General features: G+C 40.3%; 1 protein-coding gene across 1 annotated transcript in view; it reads left to right on the top strand.

The window, feature by feature from the left end:
- Window positions 1-20,915, top strand: part of LOC103771021 (transmembrane protein C15orf27-like) — a gene marked incomplete at both ends in the record, with an annotated part of 38,935 nt that overhangs the window by 8,998 nt on the left and 9,022 nt on the right. Inside the window, 4 exons of the mRNA XM_008938305.1 lie at window positions 2,462-2,616; window positions 8,067-8,140; window positions 18,389-18,445; window positions 20,204-20,342. Coding sequence (XP_008936553.1) covers window positions 2,462-2,616; window positions 8,067-8,140; window positions 18,389-18,445; window positions 20,204-20,342 — 425 coding nt within the window. The remainder of the gene's footprint in view (window positions 1-2,461; window positions 2,617-8,066; window positions 8,141-18,388; window positions 18,446-20,203; window positions 20,343-20,915) is intronic.

Here is a 20,915-nt window from a genome sequence, read left to right as displayed (position 1 = left end):
AAAAACAAAACCAAATGCAACCACCCATGGCAAGATCAGCACTCTCTACTGTACAGGAGTGTGGAAGTAGCAGGGAATGAGCTAGGTAAGCAGCACCCAGGAAGGAAGCCATCCAGTGTTCCTTGTGGTTCACAGCACGATTGTTAATGTCAGTGGATTCAGAGGACTTGGAGGAGGTCTTGGAAGAGATCTGCTAGGTGGTGATGTGAAGACGCTAATCACTGTCCATTCACAGGACCAAGTGGTGAAAAAATACACCTTCATGTAATAAATTAAGATAGGAAGCTGGAGGTGGTTTTTCAGTGCTTAAATTTCAAACACCTTTGTGTCTTTCAAATTAATTTATATATTTTATGAGTGATACATACATGTAAACATGCAGATGATCTGCATTTGATATCTGAAGTTGATTACTGTTGCAGTTGTAAACTTATAGTTTCAGAAACTTTTTGGGATCAGTGGAATATTAGTACTACACAGACAGAATAACCTCACATGCTTTAGCTTTCTGTAAGTAGTGATTAGCTTGAATAATTAGTATTGCGGCTGTATGTAACATGCATAGTATCACAGTTGGTTTTTTCTTATTGGTATTTTTGGAATATTTGAAAATCTCAGATGTGTAGAGCTTTTAAAGGAATGTACTTAGGCCCTCTGCTGATCAGTCTGAGAACAGAAAAGATGAAAAACTACCCTGCAGTACTGAAATGCCGGCAAAATGAGCCTTTTTGGAGATGGAAAGATAAATGTAGGACAAGACTAGAACTATACACTGTTCTATTTAAACAGGGCCATTCCCTAGCATAATTTCAGAAAAATCTAAAACCACCCACCAAAACTCAACAGTTGTAGGAAAGACAAGTTATCCCATATTGAGATGACGTCAAATAAAGCCCATTAAAAGATCTGTTTTGCAAAAAGGCCCGGTCCCAATGCTTTTTATTTCCTTGTGCTTTAAGAAGACTAAATTTCAAATCTAGTGCATTCTGTATTCAGGCTAGAATCATAACAAAGTAAAAGTAAGGGCAAGCACCTGATGGTAACACTTGTCAAATCTTCTCTGAAGTTTTAAGAGTCTGTTGAGGAAGTCTTCTATGGTCAGGTAGTCAGGCAGTCTGAGTGTAAGTATTTAGTTGATATGCTTAATTCTAAGAAGCTGCTTGAAAGCATCAAGTCTCTGAGCACTGCTTAGCATCACTTTCTCCCTCATTTTTGAGTGTGGGTATGTCAGGGAATGTTTTGCAATGTTAGCTCTTTATTAGCTAATGTGTGTTTACAGTGCTTTGAAAATAGCAAGTATCAGGCAAAGCATCAGAACTTTCAGAGATGGGCCAGTACAAGAACATTACAAAACACGGTGGTGAGAAATTATATAATACTGTATCAAAGTCAAACTGGGGTGGGGAGGGAATTTTAGGAGGAAAAAAGGTAGCAGGATGGGCTTTATGCTTCTGAAATTCATGCTACTGTTATTCTGATTACAGTTGTTTGCAAAATTAAAAAAAATATGATAGCCCACTTGAAAATGTGTATCTGCATTAGCACAATACCAGTGCAACATTTACTGATTCAGCAACTTCTTTACACAGTTCTGGTCCACATAGCCTCCTTGTAGTTACCTTCATCTTGCCTAAACATTTTTTCCTCCAAAACAAGGTGACCTCATCTAACTAGGTTTGCGCGTAGTCTGTGACATATACTGTCCCCAGAACTGTTCTACATCACACTCAGGCCTTTTTGGCCTGTTCCGCAAGTGGATTGGTGAGAGCTGGACAGATAGACATGCTAGATCCCCTTGGCCAGTGGCTTGACACCTTGCCAGGCTGTGTGTATTTGCAAGTATGGGTGTAGCTGTGCGGTCACTGAGCTTATTCTTTGGTGTTTCCCAGATTGCTATTGCTCTTTGCCATAGTGTTATGGACTGATTGTTGTAAACTGTATGTGGCAGCTCTTACCTGATTTGTCTCGTACTAGAACAAGGATAAATGCGCACAACAATAAAGTTCAATAGCAGATGAATTCTTAAAAAGCACCATCTACATCATCATTGGCAACAGCTTCTAATGGAATAAAACAGTCCTGCTATCCCTTGATACTCACATATAAGTGAATGCAGCATGTACTTCAAAAAAAAAACACATGAAAAATAGTAAGAAGAAAAAAGTAGAAGAATGTGTATAATAATTAGGATTGCGTTACTCAGTGTATTGGAAAGCACTTGAACAATGATACACAGGATCAAAAAGACACACAAGATATCCAGGGTGATTTTTTTTTGTGAAGTGTTTTTGTTGGTAAAGAAACCATAAAAGTGAGTTTTGTCAAGACTTTGTGCATTACTGCTGAGTGTATCCATAACAGCAGAACTTGTAATTTTGAGTTTACTGCTCTTTGGCTCTCTTCATTTTTCACTACTTCTTCTTTTCTTTTCCTGTTTTTCCTATTAATTTTATTTCCTTAGATCTAACTGGCTAAAACCGTGCTGTGGGAGACGAGCAGCTGTGTGGCAGGTATTTTTGATCAGTGCAAGTCTCAACAGTTTCCTGGTAGCCTGTGTAGTATTGGTGGTGATTCTTCTGACTCTGGAACTCCTAATAGATATAAAGCTTCTCCAGTGTGAGTAGGAGGATTTTTTTAATTTTTTATTTTTTTTTTTATTTTTTTTTTATTTTTTTTCATTTTTGTTTGATTGGTTTGGGGTTTGTGTTGGTTTTGGTTTTTGTTTGGGTTTGTTTTTTGTTTTTTTTTTACATTTTTGATTAAATAAAGGTTTAACTTGCTGGGAGGTTTTTGAAGGGGGGAGGATGGTGGGGCCTTTTTTTTTTCCCTACCATTTAAGTGATTACTAGACTAGGTAAGAAATGTGTTTTTGTGGAACCCTGGTATAGTGAAGTCATTTGTTATTTTGCTGATCAAATTCAGTACAGGACAAATTTTCAAAGGTACAATCAGAGTATACATGCAGAGATCTGCACATATTGTCATTTGTAGTTGGAAAAAATCTGTACAGACACACTTGGTATACACAGGAGAGAAAGAGCCTTTGTGCTTCATTAATCTCTGATACTTCTCACATGCATGTGGATAGACAGAAGTGTTGAGCTTGCTAGGGTATTGGTGCTATCTCTTGTTAATTTACTTCTACTGAGGTGGGTAGGAATCTAAATTAATGGATTTCTGTCTTGTAATGCACTGAAATGATAAATATTTTCATTGTACTTTGCTAGTACACTTGGGAGTCAAATAATAGCTTAAATGGAGTTTTCTTTTATCTGAATTCACTCTACGCAGGTTCCACAATGGATATTGCAATGCTGTTGTTTTGCTACCTGATTCATCTTGTTTCTTCTACTGCTCTTTTCCTCTACTCCTTCCCTCACCCCCTTTTTCTTTTTTGCTTTTATTATACAAAGCTGAAATGAACACTAATACCAGATGCATCATTTTTCACAATGCTAAATGTTGAAGTGCAGCCTTTAGCATCTCTGTACAGTCTCAGATATGTTGAAATGGCAGCAAGGGGATTCAGACAACCCTGTAAATGCAAGAGCACCTATGTACCATGAAAGACCCGTGGTCTGGTATCTTCTGTGGCAAATTTAAACTGAGCAAACAAACTTTTTATTCTGATGAAGTCCTTTTATTTTTGTGATTTGTCAACTGGCATTAGTGGAGGTAGATTTAACTGTAAAGAATTAGGTATTAAGATTACTTCAGGGAACCTTATTTGCAGCCATTTAATAAATCCCATAAGATGAATAAATGACTAGTCTGTCTTTCCACACTGTTGCCCACCATTACGGCACATGCTGTTCTGAGTGTGGCCACTGTTCAAGTTGTTTCCTGTAGTCTGTAGTGACTTACAGCTCTAACAGGGTGGCCACTTCTTATGTAGAGCTTGTCGCTTCCTGTAGAGCCAAAGAGATGAAAAACTCTTGCTGTTAATTTCTCTTAGATTCATAACACAGTTTTTGCTTCCTTTGGAAGCACCTGCTTTCTTACCATTTATTTGCTGAAGAATCTTCCAAAGAAGGCTTCATTTTAGAGATCATTCCTCCTCTGTCTAGTGCATGTGATGCTCTAAAGCTCTGCAGTTCACACCGTGCGCATGACCTGTACGTGTTTGGTCGAGCCAGGTGTTGGAATAGTTCAGAGGCTGCCCCTGCCTGTAGCTGTATGGGTTTTCTCAGCACCCAAGCAAGGTCTCATTCCACTCTGTTGCTGCTTTGCATTTTAACTAAAGAATCAACCCATCAGGCTTCTTGCCTGTGTTAATTTGAATACTTTCTATTTTGTTTTAAATCAGAAAAAGGCTATCTTGGTGGGGCTGATAAAAATATTGCAGCTGTGTCATGTGAGGGATGTGTGTCACTTACATTAAGGTTTTAAAAAAACATTGGGCCTTTATTATGTTTTTAAAAAAAGTAATGGCAGTTTTAAATGATTCCTTGTTCTATATGACACCAGCCAATGCATTAGGATATGTTAGGGCATATTTTGTCATGGTGACAACTGCTATTCTACATCGTAGACTGCAATTACTTAGCTGCCTTTTTTTTTTCCCCCCCTTTTTTCTTTAAAAAGCTGAAGTGCTGTTTTCTTTGACTGTGACATTGAGAGCATCATTTTCCTCTCATACTTTTAGTGCAGTCTTTGGTTGCACTGCGTGCTTCTCTTGTGCACAGAATGGACAGTGTGGGTGATGTAGACCACGTTTTCACATGTGTAGGTCACACACATGGAGAGGACAGAGACCTTTTAGGATATCTTAGCACAAAGCATATTCAATGCCAGAATTAAAAACTCCAGAAAGCAGGGGATGTATAATAGATCTTTTACTATAGGTCTCTGTCCTGCAATAATTTTTTTTCAGTCCTATCCTCAAAGCTCTTCATATGCATTAACAAGGTAAATCTCAGTAATCTTGTGATGTTTTGCAAATGCAGAAATAGGTGTATATTAAGTCCCTTGCACCTCATCTCAAAAAAAGAGGCTCATGGCAGTTTCCAACCCCTCCTCCTCAGAAATATAGACCACGGTGTCCTTTTGTTGTCTTCAGGAGTCTTAGGGGAAAGCAACTCAGGAAATCATCTTGGTATTGCCCTCCCTCTGCAGTTAACTACAGCAGGCATGTCTGAAAAGGCGTCAGGCCTTCCTGGAAGTGGTGAAGCTGAAAAGCTCCACTCCCATCCTTTTAACTGCTGGATCAGGGCCCTGTCTGAGTACATGTGTAGCTGTGTGTAGAAAATGCCCGTTGTGGTGCAGCAGTGCCTCCATAAGAACGAGTTCAGGGCTTGCCCAAACCGTCCTGTGGGTCTCCGCTGTCAGCTCCTTAAAGCAGCAGTATAGTTTGCATCTGCCAGGAAATCATCGCCAAGAACAACATCCACTGAGAGCAAGCTACTATAATGGCCACTCGAGGTTTGTCAGGATGTGTTTTTCAACCCTCATCTCCTGGATTTACATTTTGAGGACATGTGAAAAGGGGAAGGAGGTAGACCTAGGTTGGCTGTGTTCCCCATTTTGTACTGAACCATTTTCTTCATGACAAAGCATCTGAATTTGCATCCATTTAACTTCTTCCCTATAGCACCAGACAAGGAAAATGTGATAGGAAGCAGAACTTTTTGTCTTTTAGCTACAGTTTGCAGCGGGTGGGTGGGTGGGAGAGTGTATGAAAAGTTGTTACTAGTTCAACAAATATGAAATTCTGCTCCAGATAAAAGTAAAAGCTGAAGAGCTTAAGTGCTTTGCCTCAACCAGTCCCAGTGACGTATCCAAACCACCATGGAGCAGGGATGAGCATCTCTTGGAGAAGAGCCTTCTCCCATTTTTGTAGCTTTTCAATACTTTTTTGAAAAGGAGTGTTTTGGAAGAGGCAAATATCCGAATTCAGTGTGTGGGCTGGTGATTCAGCTCTTGTACAAAACCTCCTTGCTTGGAAGGCTTTTCAGAGTTACTGTTTTACTGGCTATTTAATTGCACGCTGTCTGGCAACACATCCAGCACTGCTATGGTTAGTGCAGCGTCAGGAAGCAATTTCCTTTCCAGATTTGGGGTTGCTGTGTATTTTCTTGTCCACTAAGGGGCAGCTGGAGCCTTTGATGTCAATTGACAGCTGTTTGAAAAATAGCTTACAAATGGTTATAACTTCTTGTTCTTAATGCCACCCTATAAAGACAGTGTCTTGGTAAAGTTAAAGTATATTTTCCCATTTATTTCATCTTTAAGTAGTTCCTCTGCTGCACCACAGCAAATCCTCTCTCATCCAGCCCTCAGTGAGCCTCAACTGTCCGAGTTTCAATGCCAGCCTGTACTAACAGTTTTCCTTCTATCTTGATTTCTTCTACCTCCCTGCCATCCCCTTCCCACTGTGATTTGTTTTAATTTTAAGATAAATTCTTTATTTAGCGTATGCTCTGCATGTTCTAGAGCCTTAGTTAACTCTGCCACAGTCTTGAATCTTTACGTACATAGACATCAACTGCTTTAAGCTTTGCTGTTACACAGTAATTCCCTGAAACTGCAAGACTGCAGAGAGTGTTTTAACCTGTCTGCTATAGGGATGGTAGACTCATAACTGTCCTGGAGCAAAGAGAGAATTTTTTCTCTTCCTTGCCTTATTCCAAACTTGAGAGTATGTGGCCTTCAGAGTAGAATTTGCCAGCAGTTCAGGTATTGGACCCTTTCACCTTTCTGCTTTTTTTGCCAGCAATGAAGGAAGCTTTGATCAAAGAATTTCAGTTGAACTTACTTATTAAGGAATCTCCAGCTGTCAAGAGGTTCATTTAAGCCCATAATGGCAACCCATATAGAGTTCCATATACAGTCTCGCAACAAACTCATGTCTCAGTTTATTTCCTTTTACTTGCAAGCCAAGTAAGTTGAATCAGATGAAAGCCTGATTTAATGCCAGTGGGTGTCCATGCAAGGCTTTAGTACTTCATAAAATAGGACTTTTAATGAATTCAGATATGTTTTCCCAAGTGTTCCTGCCAGTCAGTTCCTGAAAGGACCTTTGTTCAAAGTCATTCCACTTGGAAAGTGGAATAACTACCTCAGCAATCTGCATGTGTAAAGAGTACCTATATGGGAAGTTAGTGTTTAGAATCCAGAGTGTCATAAATTGCCATTTTGATTTTCTCTTTACAGATTACTTTCCATGCAGGAGTTTGAAATGAAGGAATTTAACATAAGGAATTTTTGTCTTTCTGAAAAAGAGTGCTTACAACTGAAATTGTATGTCTAGGATTTTATTTAATTTATTGTAACTATCTTGAGTGTTCTCATAGAAACTTGCTTAAAGACAAAGCTATCCACATGACAAGTCACATTTCCTGAAGTAAACTATGCAAAAATAGTCACAGTATGTTTGTCGCACAAATAAGAATTGCTGGTATTTCACAAGCTCGTTAAAATTAAAATATTAAGATTGGATCTTATTAACAATAGCATTGGTTCTTTCCATGCTTATCTCACTGTGGCTTTCCTACAATCAAACCTGACTGACAGGAATGGGATCCTGAGCCGGTCGTGTCTCCACATCTGGAGAGCTGTACCAAAGCCTACTTACCTAGGTTATTTATTTAGATGATAGAAATGTATTCTGAAGCCTAGTGCTTCAGAATACAATAGTTTTTAAGCACCTGTTGCAGACCATTACTGATCTTCTGAGCTGCATTGTCAAAGACTGAATACAAGGAATGACGTGGGGATAGTAGAGCGTTTATTTCCTTACAGAATTCTCACTTGGGATTTTGTCACTCCTCTCATACTCGTGGAGCAGTGGCAGAGGGTCAGAGACCTGGAATGTGTGTGTCATTGCGTGCCAGCAGTCTGAGCTGTAAGAGCTCCAGTGAACAGCTGCTGCAGCTGTGTTCAGCTGAGCAGTTGGCAGGGTCGGAGCTCCATGTCCTGTGACATCCCATCTACTTTCTGGTACTTCCATTATAAAATTTAAGAAAGAAAGCTTTATTCTTACTTAAGTTATAGCAGTACTAATTATTTTTAAAAAAAGTTGCACTCTGCTACTATAACGATGCTTCATTGTATTGTGTTAATTGCAGTTTCAAGCGCTTCACAGTTTGCAGGAGTAATTCATTGGATCAGCCTAGTCATCCTGTCTGCTTTCTTTTCAGAGGTATGTATAATCAAAGTCTTTTACCACATACAGAACTGCATAGTATTTTTATGCTGCTGCTGGAATTAGCAAGAGTTTTAGCGGTAATTTGACTGAGAATAAATGTAGCACAGTATACTTCAAGGGAATAAAAAAGAAAGAAGAAAAAAAGTTAACAGTTGCTACTCCTACTGGGCAAACTAAAAAATCTTGTTTAGATTCGCACTGTTTGTCCGTTATCTGGACTTGGCAAGGAAACGAGGAACTCGCTGTCTTAAGAATTACAACTGGGAAACTACACTGAGAAATAAACATATCCAAATTGCTACAGGCACAGGACAGCGGTAGTTTCATCCATTAGTTCTCGCAGGAATCTTATTAGTGTCACTGGGTATAAGGTATAGGAATAAGATATATTCTTCAGGAATCAAGACTGCAGGTTGTTTTTTACAGACAGGTCTGTCTTAATAGTATGGTTATCTCCTTTCACAATTTAGGTAGGTAGTTTAGATGTTCAAGGATGCTGCATATATACACAGCAAGAGAATTAAACACACGGTGAATTTCTTTGCAAAAATGGTTTTGAATGTATGCATTGGAAAAGGCTGTAGACATGATGTAACAAATGACCGAATTGGGAAAATCTGTTGTAGTGTTCAACTTGATTTCAGAAAGAAGTCCTTGCTACTGGGACATTTATACTACTCCTGAAATAGCCCGAAATATTTCTTAAGGCTATTTTTTCAGGTCACAGTGTCTTACTTGTCACCAAAAAAAAGTTTTACATTTGTTAAATTGGAACTTGGCTTGGACTTCAGCTTTTTAAAATATTTTTTTTCTAGTTCCGTTAAGAGAAAATGTCATCCACAGAGATGCTGAAGTCTTCACTCCATTTAAATTAAAGTGAAGGTTACAAAAAAAACCCCAAAACAACCAGAAACAAACCCACCCGAAAAAAAAAAAAAAAAAAAGAAACTGTGATATCTGCAGGTGATTTTGATAGCTCTCTTGTGTTGAATTCAAACTCACCATATTATACAACATTCCATGGTTATGTTAATGACATGTATTTATTTGCAGATACCACTTTTGTGTTTCTACTTGTAACAGGGATTTTCTAGCTGGTGTTGCCAGGCTATCAGTGGGTACTTTCTCAAAGGATTTGGTGATATCAGGCAGGGGACTCAAGACTGCTTTGCATCCTGGCCATTCGATGCTGCAGCTACACAAACAGATACAACTCCTATCCTCATCCTTCAGCAGTGATTGTGGGTTGTAGGATATATGTAAACTGGCTGAAAAAAAAAATAAATCCCTAAATCTAAAAATTTTGCAGAATCTTTTGTTTGTCAGTTGCACATACTAATTCTTGAAGACTCAGGTTTGCTAGCTAGAGTCCATTCTCTGTAAAGAAATACTTTTGCATCTGCCCTGGAATCTTTCTTCAGTGGGGATTAGCACCCTGGAGCTCCCTGTAATCCTGAGCTTCCCAACAGGATCAGCTTGTAACTCTGCTGCTGGCAGCATAGATGCATGCTCACCTGATCTTCATTGCTTGCTGGAGCTTGTTCCACAAAAAACTTCTCCACTGGTCCTCAATTTCCTTCTGCTGAAGTGTTGTCTCAAGTTCCAATTTGCTTGCAGCACGAACCCCTCTTCTCAAAGCCTGGTGCAGTGCCTTGCTCCTGTGTCCTTCCCACAGTTCAGTTCATATGTTGACCGTTTTTGGTGAGATGTTCGTGGCAGTGCCGACAGATCCTCAAGGCCAGTACTGGTCTGTCTCATGGAAGAAATTAACTGAAACAGAGTACCCACATAAGTGGATGAACTGATTCAGAAGCATTTTGCAGGAAAACAGTAATAGAAATACTTCAAAAAGCCAAAACTAGTTGCTTGATTCACCATCCTCATTTTGTATCTGTTTGCTTTTCTCCTTCTGTCTATTAGGTGTTTGGAACCACTTCTCTTTGTTTGCTTGCTCTTCTGACTTTTTAGAAACCTCTTACCACTCACTTTATTATCTGTTTCTGTCTTCCCAACTATTTTCCTTCACCTGTTTGGTTATGACTTGAATTTACACCCCAGAAAAATGGGGCCACAAGGCAGCCACGTAAAGTCCACAGAGGAGGATAGAGTTTGCGATATTGGTTCACTTGGCAGTTTGAACTAGGTTAAAGCAAAAAAGGTGGGTCCACAGAACAAACTGTGTGTACTTCAAAGGCCACGATCTGGAAGAGAATGAAGGTGTAGCTTTCTTACTGGGTTTACCAGGACTGCCTTTGAGCCAGGTTTGCTTAGTGAGTAATGGCACATGAAATGCCTCTCATCACAGGAAAAAGAGAGTTTAATTTTTTCACATCCAGATCAAAACTTCATTTTTCAAGAGCTTACAAAATATTGCAAAAATTCCAGGTCACTTTTTTATCATCCATTTTAATTTTATTTACTCTTTTGGTGTCTTCAGGGGAGTTTTTGCCCTCTGATTCACAATAACATGAGTCAGCTATCTTTATTTGAAATTATTTGTTGAGAAGATCGTGTGTTGTACTGAGATTTTGAAGTCTGTGACTATTCATGCCAGGATGATTTTTCAGAGATGAGCAGGTTTCATTAGTTTTCTTGGATACAGCAAGCAACTGCTGAGAATTGGCTAGTCTTTCAGTCAGTGTGTTTTTCCTCAAAGCAAGGAATCAGGATTTCTAGTGTTCATAAAGGTTGTTTCCATGTCCGAAGTTTGGATGTTTTTTGTTTATTCTGTAGTTTAGTTCCCATTAGCTGTAAGTATAAATAGCAAATTCTTCAGAAAGGCCTCAACTTAGGCTTAAAGACTAAATAATGCAAAGCTGTAAAATACTTCTTAAAAGCCAGAAAACTTTCAGCACAAAATCTGAATGTTTTGGAAAAATGATGGGTTAAAAGCTGGAGCTGTAAAGACATTGCAAGTAATTACAGTCCTATCATTTTGGAGTTAAGACGACACTGGCTTTCTGCTTGATTGAAAAGAAGGGGACAAACATGGTAGCAACTGGTGAATGCCAGCAGAACAGTTGCTAATAAAAGTAAGTGGCTACTCTCACAGCATCTTTCTCTGTGCTTGTGCTACAGGCACAAGCCTTAAAGGGAGATCCTCCTCCCCCTCTGAGCTCTGCCCTGGTGAGACCTCACCTGGAGTATTGTGTCCAGTTCTGGGCTCCCCATTTCCAGAGGAACAGAGATCTACTCAAGAGAGTCCAGCGAAGGGCTACGAGGATGACTGGGGGACTGGAACACCTGCAGTATGAGGAGAGGCTGAGAGACCTGGGGCTTTTTAGTCTGGAGAAGAGAAGACTAAGGAGGGATCTAATTAATGCATATAAATACATGAGGGCTGGGTGTCAGGAAGGAAAGGGCAACCTGTTTTCACTTGTGCCCTGTGACAGGACATGGGGCAATAGACACAGGCTGGAGCAGAGGAAGTTCTATCTCAGCGTGAGGAAGAACAACTTTCCTGTAAGGGTTCCAGAGCACTGGAACAGGCTCCCCAGGGAGGTTGTGGAGTCTCCTTCCTTGGAGACTTTTAAGACACACCTGGATGCGTTCCTCTGTGACGTGCCCTAGACTAGATGGTCCTGCTCTGGCAGGGGAGCTTGGACTTGATGATCTCCAGAGGTCCCTTCCAACCCCTAACATTCTGTGATTTTGTGAATTTATTGCACTCTTTTGATTTGATATTCTCTGTCACTGTCTGTGACTTTCCAACTTCAAAACATCTTTATTCAAGTGAAGTGCACATCAGCTTTTTTTTTTGCCTTTTTTCACGTATTTGAACAGGATTTGCTAGTGGTGATGATTGTGTATGTTTGTCTCTGTTTACATACGTCACTATGATTTGTCTGTGCACCAAATGTTACCCAGATGTTAAGACAGAAGAGAAGAGAAAGACACTGGGGGGAACCCCAGTACCATCAGCAAGGCAAGGCCGGGGTTGTTCCCTATCAAGAGAGCAAATTCAGCCTTGGTAATAGTTGGCTGAGAAAAGGAATGTCACAGTGTTTTGGTAAGTGGATTGGAGTCTGCTTGTATTTTAATAGTCTTATCACATTGTCACAAATACTTGATTCTGCAGCCTTTGTTCAGTTCTGCTTTTCCACCAAGATTGTTGGGACTGTTTGTGTGCAAGTGTCCAGTTATTTGTATTGCTCTGTATATGCTTCAGTCAGCCAAGCAGTCAGGCATTCTGCTACCACTTGAGCGCTTCCCTGAGAGTAACCACGTCTTCTGATGGTCTTAAAATTAGGCAATCATGGAACTGCAACTTTTCCTGCATCTGTGTCCAAGAAATGTATTCTCAAATGGAGCAGAGGAAGTCTGGGGTCCTAGCTGATAAGGGATTTGTTTCATTAGCTATATGTCGTAAGTGCAGTTTAGATTTTCACTTCTAGGAAATGAAAAACAAACCACAAGGTTTTCCTTGTATGGTAGACAGAAGTGTTCATAGTACTGACACTTTACTCCCTGTTAATAGCAATTCCTGGAATGAAAGAAACCTCCTAAGGAAGACCCTACTGGTAGGGTTCTGTTAAAAAGGAAAAACATCCCAAATGACAGAACAAAAAGAAAAGGTTGTCTTTCCCATATCGATTTTAAATAACAGATACATAATTTTATATTGGAGAGATCACTTCTGTTATTGTTGTTACACTTTGAGTGAATTTCAAATAGCTGAGCAGAAAGGTAATAACCTATTAAATTGATAATTCTCCTGTAAGATGTAGCATCTTTTCTGGGTGTTGACTTTCATTCCATGTACACACAACTTCTCATGGTGCACAAATGCACTGCATTGCTGGCTGTATATGTTTTGATTTTTAAGGGAATTGATTTGAGGGGATCTAGAAACAACAACAAGGATTTGCTGTACTGATATAATTGATTAAGGTTGATTTAAGCTTCCTTCTTTGCTAGTGTATAAATAATCAAATATTTAATATATGGTAAAATTTCTTTTTTAACCACTTCTCTTGCTTCACAAAAAAAGTAGGTACCAGGGAAAATGGCTTTGTAGAGGTCTGGGGATGTAGCTATAGACACCTTTGTGAAATGCCAGGCTGCCTGTTTCATTTTGAAGAATAGACCTGACTTGCATGGTTTGCTCTTACCAGTGCTTCATCTGTGCTTTCATCTCTTGATAGTGACAGTGCTGCACCTTCTACACAGTGCATTTCAAAGATAAGAATTAGCACTAGCAGAAACACGCCCAGAGGAAACTTCTGAAGCACCATCACCTAAGACCAGTTTTCTATCCCATCTCCCTTACAGTAGAATGCTGTGTCTCTAGTAAGCCATTTCTGTTCCTGTAAAGCCCTTTCAAATCTATCCAGAATTGTCAGTTTAAAATTCATTATTTTTCTCCAGGCTCTAACAACAAATATTATGGGAGGATGTAAGAACAAGTAGAACTGCAGTCTTTATGCCAAGGTGTGTTTGGGTGTTAGTAGAAGTCAGTGAAAAAGAAAATATTGCATTCATGTCTTTTAGCATCACCAAGCTTTTGCCGTTAATTATTGCTGTGTGACCACATCTGCTAACGGAGCCAGAGCAGTTACAGGGTACAGTACACTGGAAGGATTTTGTACTGGGCGATATGGGAAGTGAAATGAGGTCAGCAGTGTTGCACGTTTCCTTCTGGAGCTGTGATGGAAGAGAAGCCGTGCAAGTGGCATGCCTGTGCACTGGTAACAGCAGGATGTCTCAGTGTGAAGGTGTTAACATGTTCCTCCATGCTCTGGTGGCCTGGGAACAGTGTGCACTAGAGCAGCTAGTGCAGCTTTTCAGGGCAGGCTCTTCAGAAGATGGCAAAGCTTGATCGTTTTAAGTATCAAATGAGCTACGGCCTCCGTAGAGTGAGCCAAACCAGGGAGGTTATGAATTGCAGATTTGGTACACGGTGTTCTTTCTGGGAAGGGTGTCCATAAATAATTGGTCTTACGAGATATACCCAAAAGGCAGAAGCTTAATCTTCAGTTTCTGTACAAGCCAGAGGTAAAGACCCTCTGCAACAGATGAGTTTTGTGGCAGTGAAAGGAAGGAAGGGCTCTTCTAAAGACAGCCTTTCCACCCCACTCCGTCCTGTCTGTCTCTGGTACAATCACAACCTTGTCTTGAAACACAGAGTTGCTCTCCTTCACTGATAGATATAAACCTGGTGAGCCAGCTTCACCTTCTGTGCCACCTCCTTTTGATTTCTGTATGGTACAGATGAACTGGGCACAGTGAGTAACCAAGGAGCAGCTCATCTATTGACTGCACAAGCAAGAAGTGTTTAAAATTACCTGACATACATTGTGGTCAGCTGACAAGCATAGCCAGCTCATGCAGGTTGTGGGAATTCATGTGGCGGGCTCAGCAAAGGACTTGGCCAGGTTTCTCTGCAAAATCAGAGGGTAAACCTGCAGCATCCCATGGTTCTTCCTAAACTTCACTTCAGACAGCTGATGTTATACAAACAACTACGTCATGAAGGGACGCTGTCAACTTGGACTTTACATTTCTGGCTGAAGAATGGTTTAAAATTTTACTTTTATCTGGGTTTACTCAGACTTTAGTTAACAGAAGCCTTCACTTGTTTACCTTTTATTAGTGCAATGAACAGACTTTCATGTAATAATTTTGCTTTTCTCAGAAAACAAAAGATGTATTTCTGGTCGAACTAAAACCAATATATATGTTAAATACTTTCTAGCTAAAAGATTTCCAGTCAAGAAATGTTAAAGCATTATTTTTCAAGTACTAAACCCCAAGCTGGCAGTGGCCTATAACAGAAGAGTACTCACTCTCATATTTAATGGTTGCTTTCAAATCTGTGCCCAGAAATGCAGAATGCCTGTTGTGTAATGCAAAACTATGTGTGCGCGTTTGCTACAGTGCTGGGAAATGCCTGCACTGACGTAGGAAACAGCAGTGCTGCTCCATTTCTTCCCTGTTTTTTACAGATTCTTGTGTCCACAAATGGTAGAGCTGTGGCTAGCGTGTTCTGCCTGTGATGAGTGTTAGGGTTGCAATTCTCTTTTAATTCATCTGCATTTTTCAGTTTGGTCCATGTACGGTGTGTAGGAAGTTTCCTGGATTATTCATTTTTGTTTGTCGTCTTTTCAGTTTCTGCTACAGGGTCTCATTTTTTCAAATTCTGTACAGAGAAAGTACACAAGCAAATGCAGTGTGTATTTGTTTGAATGGTGTTTTTGATTGCTTAGGAAAAATTCTAAAATGTTGTCTATAAGTAACCCAAATGCTTTTGTTTCAGTCCAAGTGTTTACTATATTGAACAGGGAGGGAGATATGCCTAGTGAAGTCCAAATTTGCCCAGTTCAGTCTGGGTGAGAATTACAACTGGGTAAGAGTTGTGGCAGCAGCAGTGGATGTGATCTCGTGCTTCATACAGAGGGAGAGAAGAGAAAGCTAAACCTAGTCTCCAGGTGCACACAGTCTGTGACTCACTTGTGGTGCTTCCTTGGCATGCCTGGTTTCCCCAGAGCACCACCAAGGAAAAATTGCCTTACATTGCTTTTGTCACTTGAGTGGTGATGTGGAGGTTTTTGTAAAGAGTGACAATGTTGGTGTGTAGCTTTAAGACCTTCCACAGAGAACAAATGTGTTTAACGCTTAACCCTCAGTGGCACCCAGTTTGTTCTGAAGAGTGCGTCTCAGACGGGGCGTTAGATTCATCCCACCCTTACACTCTCCCTTCCTACAGTGTGTCTGCTCTACCTGAGGGCAAAGATGCTGATCATCAAGGTGTTTTTTGTGAGGAGGAGACCTGTCTTCTAGAGCGAGCACCAACAACCACTCCTGCATTAAATGCCTGCTGAGTAGACTTCCAGTCATTGCTGACTTGTGCTGATTCACACCAGCAGACTGAAAATTAAAACATTTCTGCTAGCTTCCAGCCCTTGGAACTGTTCAGACACATTAATATGACAGTAGCAGAGTGTGATTTAAACACTGCAGTGAGGAACTAAAAAAGCAGAAAGGAAAATCCTTTTTTTGTTGTCCCCGCAACAGCCCCGTGTTCAATCCTATTTAAGACTGTGAGATAGTGTTTATATTTTCTTTGTGCAGAGATGTTATTATCTCAGTGAAAATACCTTTGCAGACACCATTCCAAAGCAAGAAAGGTGATCACTATCACTTGCTGTAAAGGCTTTGTCCAGCCATCCGTTCATAAGTTGCTCATCAACGTAGCACTTCATAAGTGCTGGCTGAGCACAGAAGAAAATGAGCCAGATTTCTGTGTGCTGTTGACGTGGGTGTTGTAGGCAAGGTGGCATCATTCTAAGCTTTAAAGAAGTCACTGATTTTCCTCATGTGTTTCCCGATGGCTGCCTGCTGTGGAACTTGCTGTGGTAGACCCCAGATTAACTAATACAGCTGAATTTGCGGGCTCATGAGTAACTTGTAGTTAAGCATTTTGTGCAGCTTCTTAATGGGGAGTGAGGGAGGTGCCTACAGAGAAGCTGGGATGCTTTTGTCTGAAAGTATTCTGCTTGGGGCCTGACTTGAGGCTTCTGGAGTGCCTTGATTGTACAGCAGCACTAAGTACTTACACGTTGCACTTCTTTCACATCACGTCATGCTGGTGAATTTGGAAGTCATTAAGGGATTGGAGGAGCTGCTGTTGTGCATCTTTTCCTCCACATAAAAGCTTTGAGGATGTAGGTTAATAAGGAAATTGCTGTGAGCCTTATTCTTGTGCTCCATTTATAAAATGCTTCGGAAGTAAAAGTTATTTTTAGGGAGGACAGACCAGCAGCAATAGCAGACCTTCGTGTCTACAAAAAGTCTCATGATTTTTTGTAGAGGAAAGAGTGCTCTCCATTTTCTCCTTTGGCTAGTGATGCTTTCTCAGGCAGACTTGGCCAGTGCTTCACAGGCACCATTTCTGAGTAAGGGTTGGCTGGTTCCTTGTCCTGCTTTTTGACAATATGAGGCTGGGCTCTGAAAGCACCATCTTTGCCACAGCAACATCTTCCTCTGCAAAACAGGATTAAGTGCTGTTATCCAGGTTTGGAGTGCCACAACAGAGCTGAGCACAGTATCCCAGGCCACGCGAGGCAATTGGACTCATGAGCTTTGGCAAAATCATGCAAAGGAACAGCACTGAAAGGTCCAGTGTTGTTCTGTGATTAGGTGGTGCCAGTAAGTTTGGCATATGTTCAGAGTTAGTTGGGACGTAATGTGTTTGTGTTTGTAACACGGAGGAGGTACATGTGTTCATCACAGCCGTGAACATTTGCTGCACAATTGTTGGCAGGGTCACCCCTCAAACATAGGCCTACTGAGCTCTCTGTCACTAGTACTGTTTTTTAATGAAGAAAATAGCAATCTGATCTTCTTTGCAAGGCATACAGCTGCAGTTAAACTCTTCATGTCTGTCATGTCTATCAAAATCTGACCTTAATGTTGCTAATGGCAGAAAACATCCCTAACAGTTGTGCTTTTGTGTGAATTCAGTTTCAGTCATTAGTTGGCTGATTGGTTTTTATTTACTTTTATTATTGCATCTTCTGAAAGCCAGGTTAAAAATTAGGAAAGATGACATTGGGGTTTTTAATGAGAATTCACCATTGGTTCATTCTCTGTTTCTTCTTTATGCCTGTTTTTTAGCTACTGATGCCTGTTACAGCTGCTTTGCTTCATAGGGGAGGATCACAGGGATATATTTCTCCCTTATCGTATGACTTTCTGGGATTTTAAAAGACAAGAGCCCTGTACTCCAGAGAGGGAGAATAAGAGCCTCTGCTTTTCAGATTGATGAAATGTCAGTATCTTTAGGCATAAAGAGGCGGCAGTGCCTATTTCCTTTTCTTAGAAAATAGTAAGCACTGACATATCAAAGGTGGCAAGAACAGAGTTATCTTTCCCCGTTCAAAGTGAATGATCCACAGTGGATCTTATATAGGCTTGAAGCAGGGGTGGGGAGGTGGAGGGGGTTGGTAATCTAAATCTCACAAACCAAAAAACAAAATGTTAAGAGGTTGGAAAGACTGATGAACATTTGAACTTGGAACTCGTTTATGGAAGTTTCACTGAGTCAAGGTAGTGGTTGGAATGCAATACCTGCTTTTAGAATATAGAATTGTAGCTATTTCTAGGTCCTCATTATTATTCAGAGGAAATTCATAATGCTTAAATGAGACAAAAAAAAATAATCCCCTAAATAGATAAAGGACTAAATGTTTAAAATTACAGTAACATTCATCATCTTTCCCCCTCCCTAATCTATTTTACTAGACTATTTTGAGGATTGTGGTCCTTGGCATATGGGATTACATTGAAAACAAAATAGAGGTAAGCAGTCTTACTCTTCATACCGCTTTCCAGACAGGCACAGTAAGAGTACTATGAACTGCTTTGGGTAGTTTTTTTGTAGAACTGGTGGAATACAGTATCTTTGAACTCAGATAAATTTTCTCATTATCGGCATGTATACATAGGCATGTGATGCAGTCCCTTTTTCTGTGGGAGACTCAGAAAAGTGCGGTATTTGCAAATACTTTGAGGGAGGGGGGTTTGTGGTGTTTTTTTGATCTTGGTGTCTAGTTATTTTGTTGTTAGAGCTGTGCCATTCTAACTGTTGATACTGCTACCCAGAGATGGGGAATAAGAGTAAAAATTGTCATGTGAGTTGTGTAACCCCAGTCCAATAATCAAGCTGAAATTAGAACTGGTTGAAAAACTGTGTGTGGTTTTCTGATAGAAAATACTGATTTGGTAAAGGCCCCAACTTTATTGTGAAATTATTTTTTAATTAAAATTAATGACAATAAACACTATAATTTGTACCTGAAATTAAAAACAAGTTAGAATGTGCATTCTGTTGCAGAGACAGGTAAGGAAATGTGTGTATTGTAAGTAATACATAATCCTAGTCTGAGCAGAAATCTGAAGATCAGGAAAAGGTCGGAGCTCTTCCTTGGTACTGTCTGATAAAATAATACTGCACAGGATGCAGCAGAAGAAATTCTGGATTTTCTCAGAGCTTAAGTGAGTCTAGAGGCTTGCACAGTTTTGTAATAAAGTTGTAAACCTTTTAACTTGTTTTGCTAACAAACTTAAATTCTTGATTCGGAGATTGTCATTATTGAGGCTAAATGTAGCAGTCTCTAATAATTTAGTTTGGTAATTTGGAATGGAGCGATATTGTTCACTGGCCATCAAATAGTGGCAGTAAGAAGTGTTTATTTTCAATACACTGAATTATTAGGCACAATTATGAATTTGTAGTGCTTATAAAATCTATGTCCTGCTCTCTTCTGCAGACCATTTGTCACTGGTCTTTGGCAGCTGGGAAGGGTCTCAGTAGGAATGAGAATTCTGTTCTACCCTGCTAGGCGAGAGTAGGACAGACACAACATTATTGCCAGTTTGCTCTGAAATGTATTTACTGACACGTTTCTGTGTAATACTTTGCACAATTGCCTTTTCTGATCTAATCCCAGGGCAACTAAGTGTCATACAAATCATTCTGAATAGTCCCAGTTGTCCGAGTCCTTGAAAACCTAGCTGCCCAATAAAGACGAGATCAGGGAGTCTTTCTGTCTTGATGCACAGCCGTTCCCACACACATTGTGTAGCCAGGACATGGCTGAGAGCCATCAAGTCTCTTTGCTCTGTCATTTTCAACTTGTCTTCATGATTTCTTCATTTAGACAGTAAGATCTTTGGGAAGGGACTGTATCTTTTTTTGGATAACAGTATACCAAGTAACAGGTAGTAAGTGCCAGTGATAATAAAACTCTTTGGCTGTAATAGCATTTAGGCTAGCACTTCTGCTTGTGGACTTTGCCCAGTATTTCCAAATGCTTTTCTCTCTCCCTGTCCTCCCACCACAGTTTTTCAATCCTCACCTCATAAAATGCACTAAGGAATTCTGCTGTGCTACCTAAAAAGGATGTAGCCTTTCTGTGGCCTGGCCACCTCTCATATCCCCTTCAATATATCATAAATGCATTTCTTTTGGGGAAACTGGGAGCCCTTCAAGACCCTGAGCAGTGATGGCAGGGTTATAACCTTCAGGAAGGATTTGAAAAACTGATTTCTCTCTAGGTGTTTGACGGTGCTGTCATCATTTTGTCCTTGGCACCAATGGTGGCTTCAACAGTGGCTAATGGCCCCAGCAGCCCATGGGATGCAATCAGCCTTATTATCACACTGCGAATATGGAGAGTGAAGAGGATCATTGATGGTGAGTGGTGATTCCATTTGTGACTCCAAGAATTACTTGGCAGGCTGGCCAAAAGTTATTTTGAAAATTTGGAAAGGTTGCCTGCCACCCTTGTTTCTGTTGTTCTCCTTTCTGTTACATAGTAAAAGCACTGAACAGGAGAGAGTGTTTCCATGGAGGGAGAACAGGTCTCAAGTTCATGGTTGTATCTCCTGTTCCCTAGGAGCCTTTATAATTGATGGGTTGGGTTTTTTGCTAGGCATCTTCACATCCCCTATCTGGTAAGTAAATGCCATGAGCCGCTTCATGTCTCTTGCCACCAGGTGTCATTCCTGATTCTGCTAAATAATTGCTTCCAATATGCTTTTCTGATACTTGCTGCACCCTCCCCTTTTCTGTACACCTAGCTCTCTTGTGGGGCTTTCTTTCCCAAGTTATTGGCTGTAATAGAATTTTTATTTCACATTCCTGGAGCATTTTGTTGCCGTGGGGGTTTCATGCTGGAGGTGCTTTCTGCAATGCTGGCGTGCTGTACAGCATAGTAAAGAAGTGTGCATCGGTATTGTTTTGCACAGGCGCCTGTGGGGAAGCACC

This window comes from Merops nubicus, unplaced genomic scaffold (assembly GCF_000691845.1).
Source record: "Merops nubicus isolate BGI_N331 unplaced genomic scaffold, ASM69184v1 scaffold10814, whole genome shotgun sequence".
NCBI classification, from domain to species: domain Eukaryota; kingdom Metazoa; phylum Chordata; class Aves; order Coraciiformes; family Meropidae; genus Merops; species Merops nubicus.
This window is presented reverse-complemented; position numbering and strand designations above follow the sequence as displayed.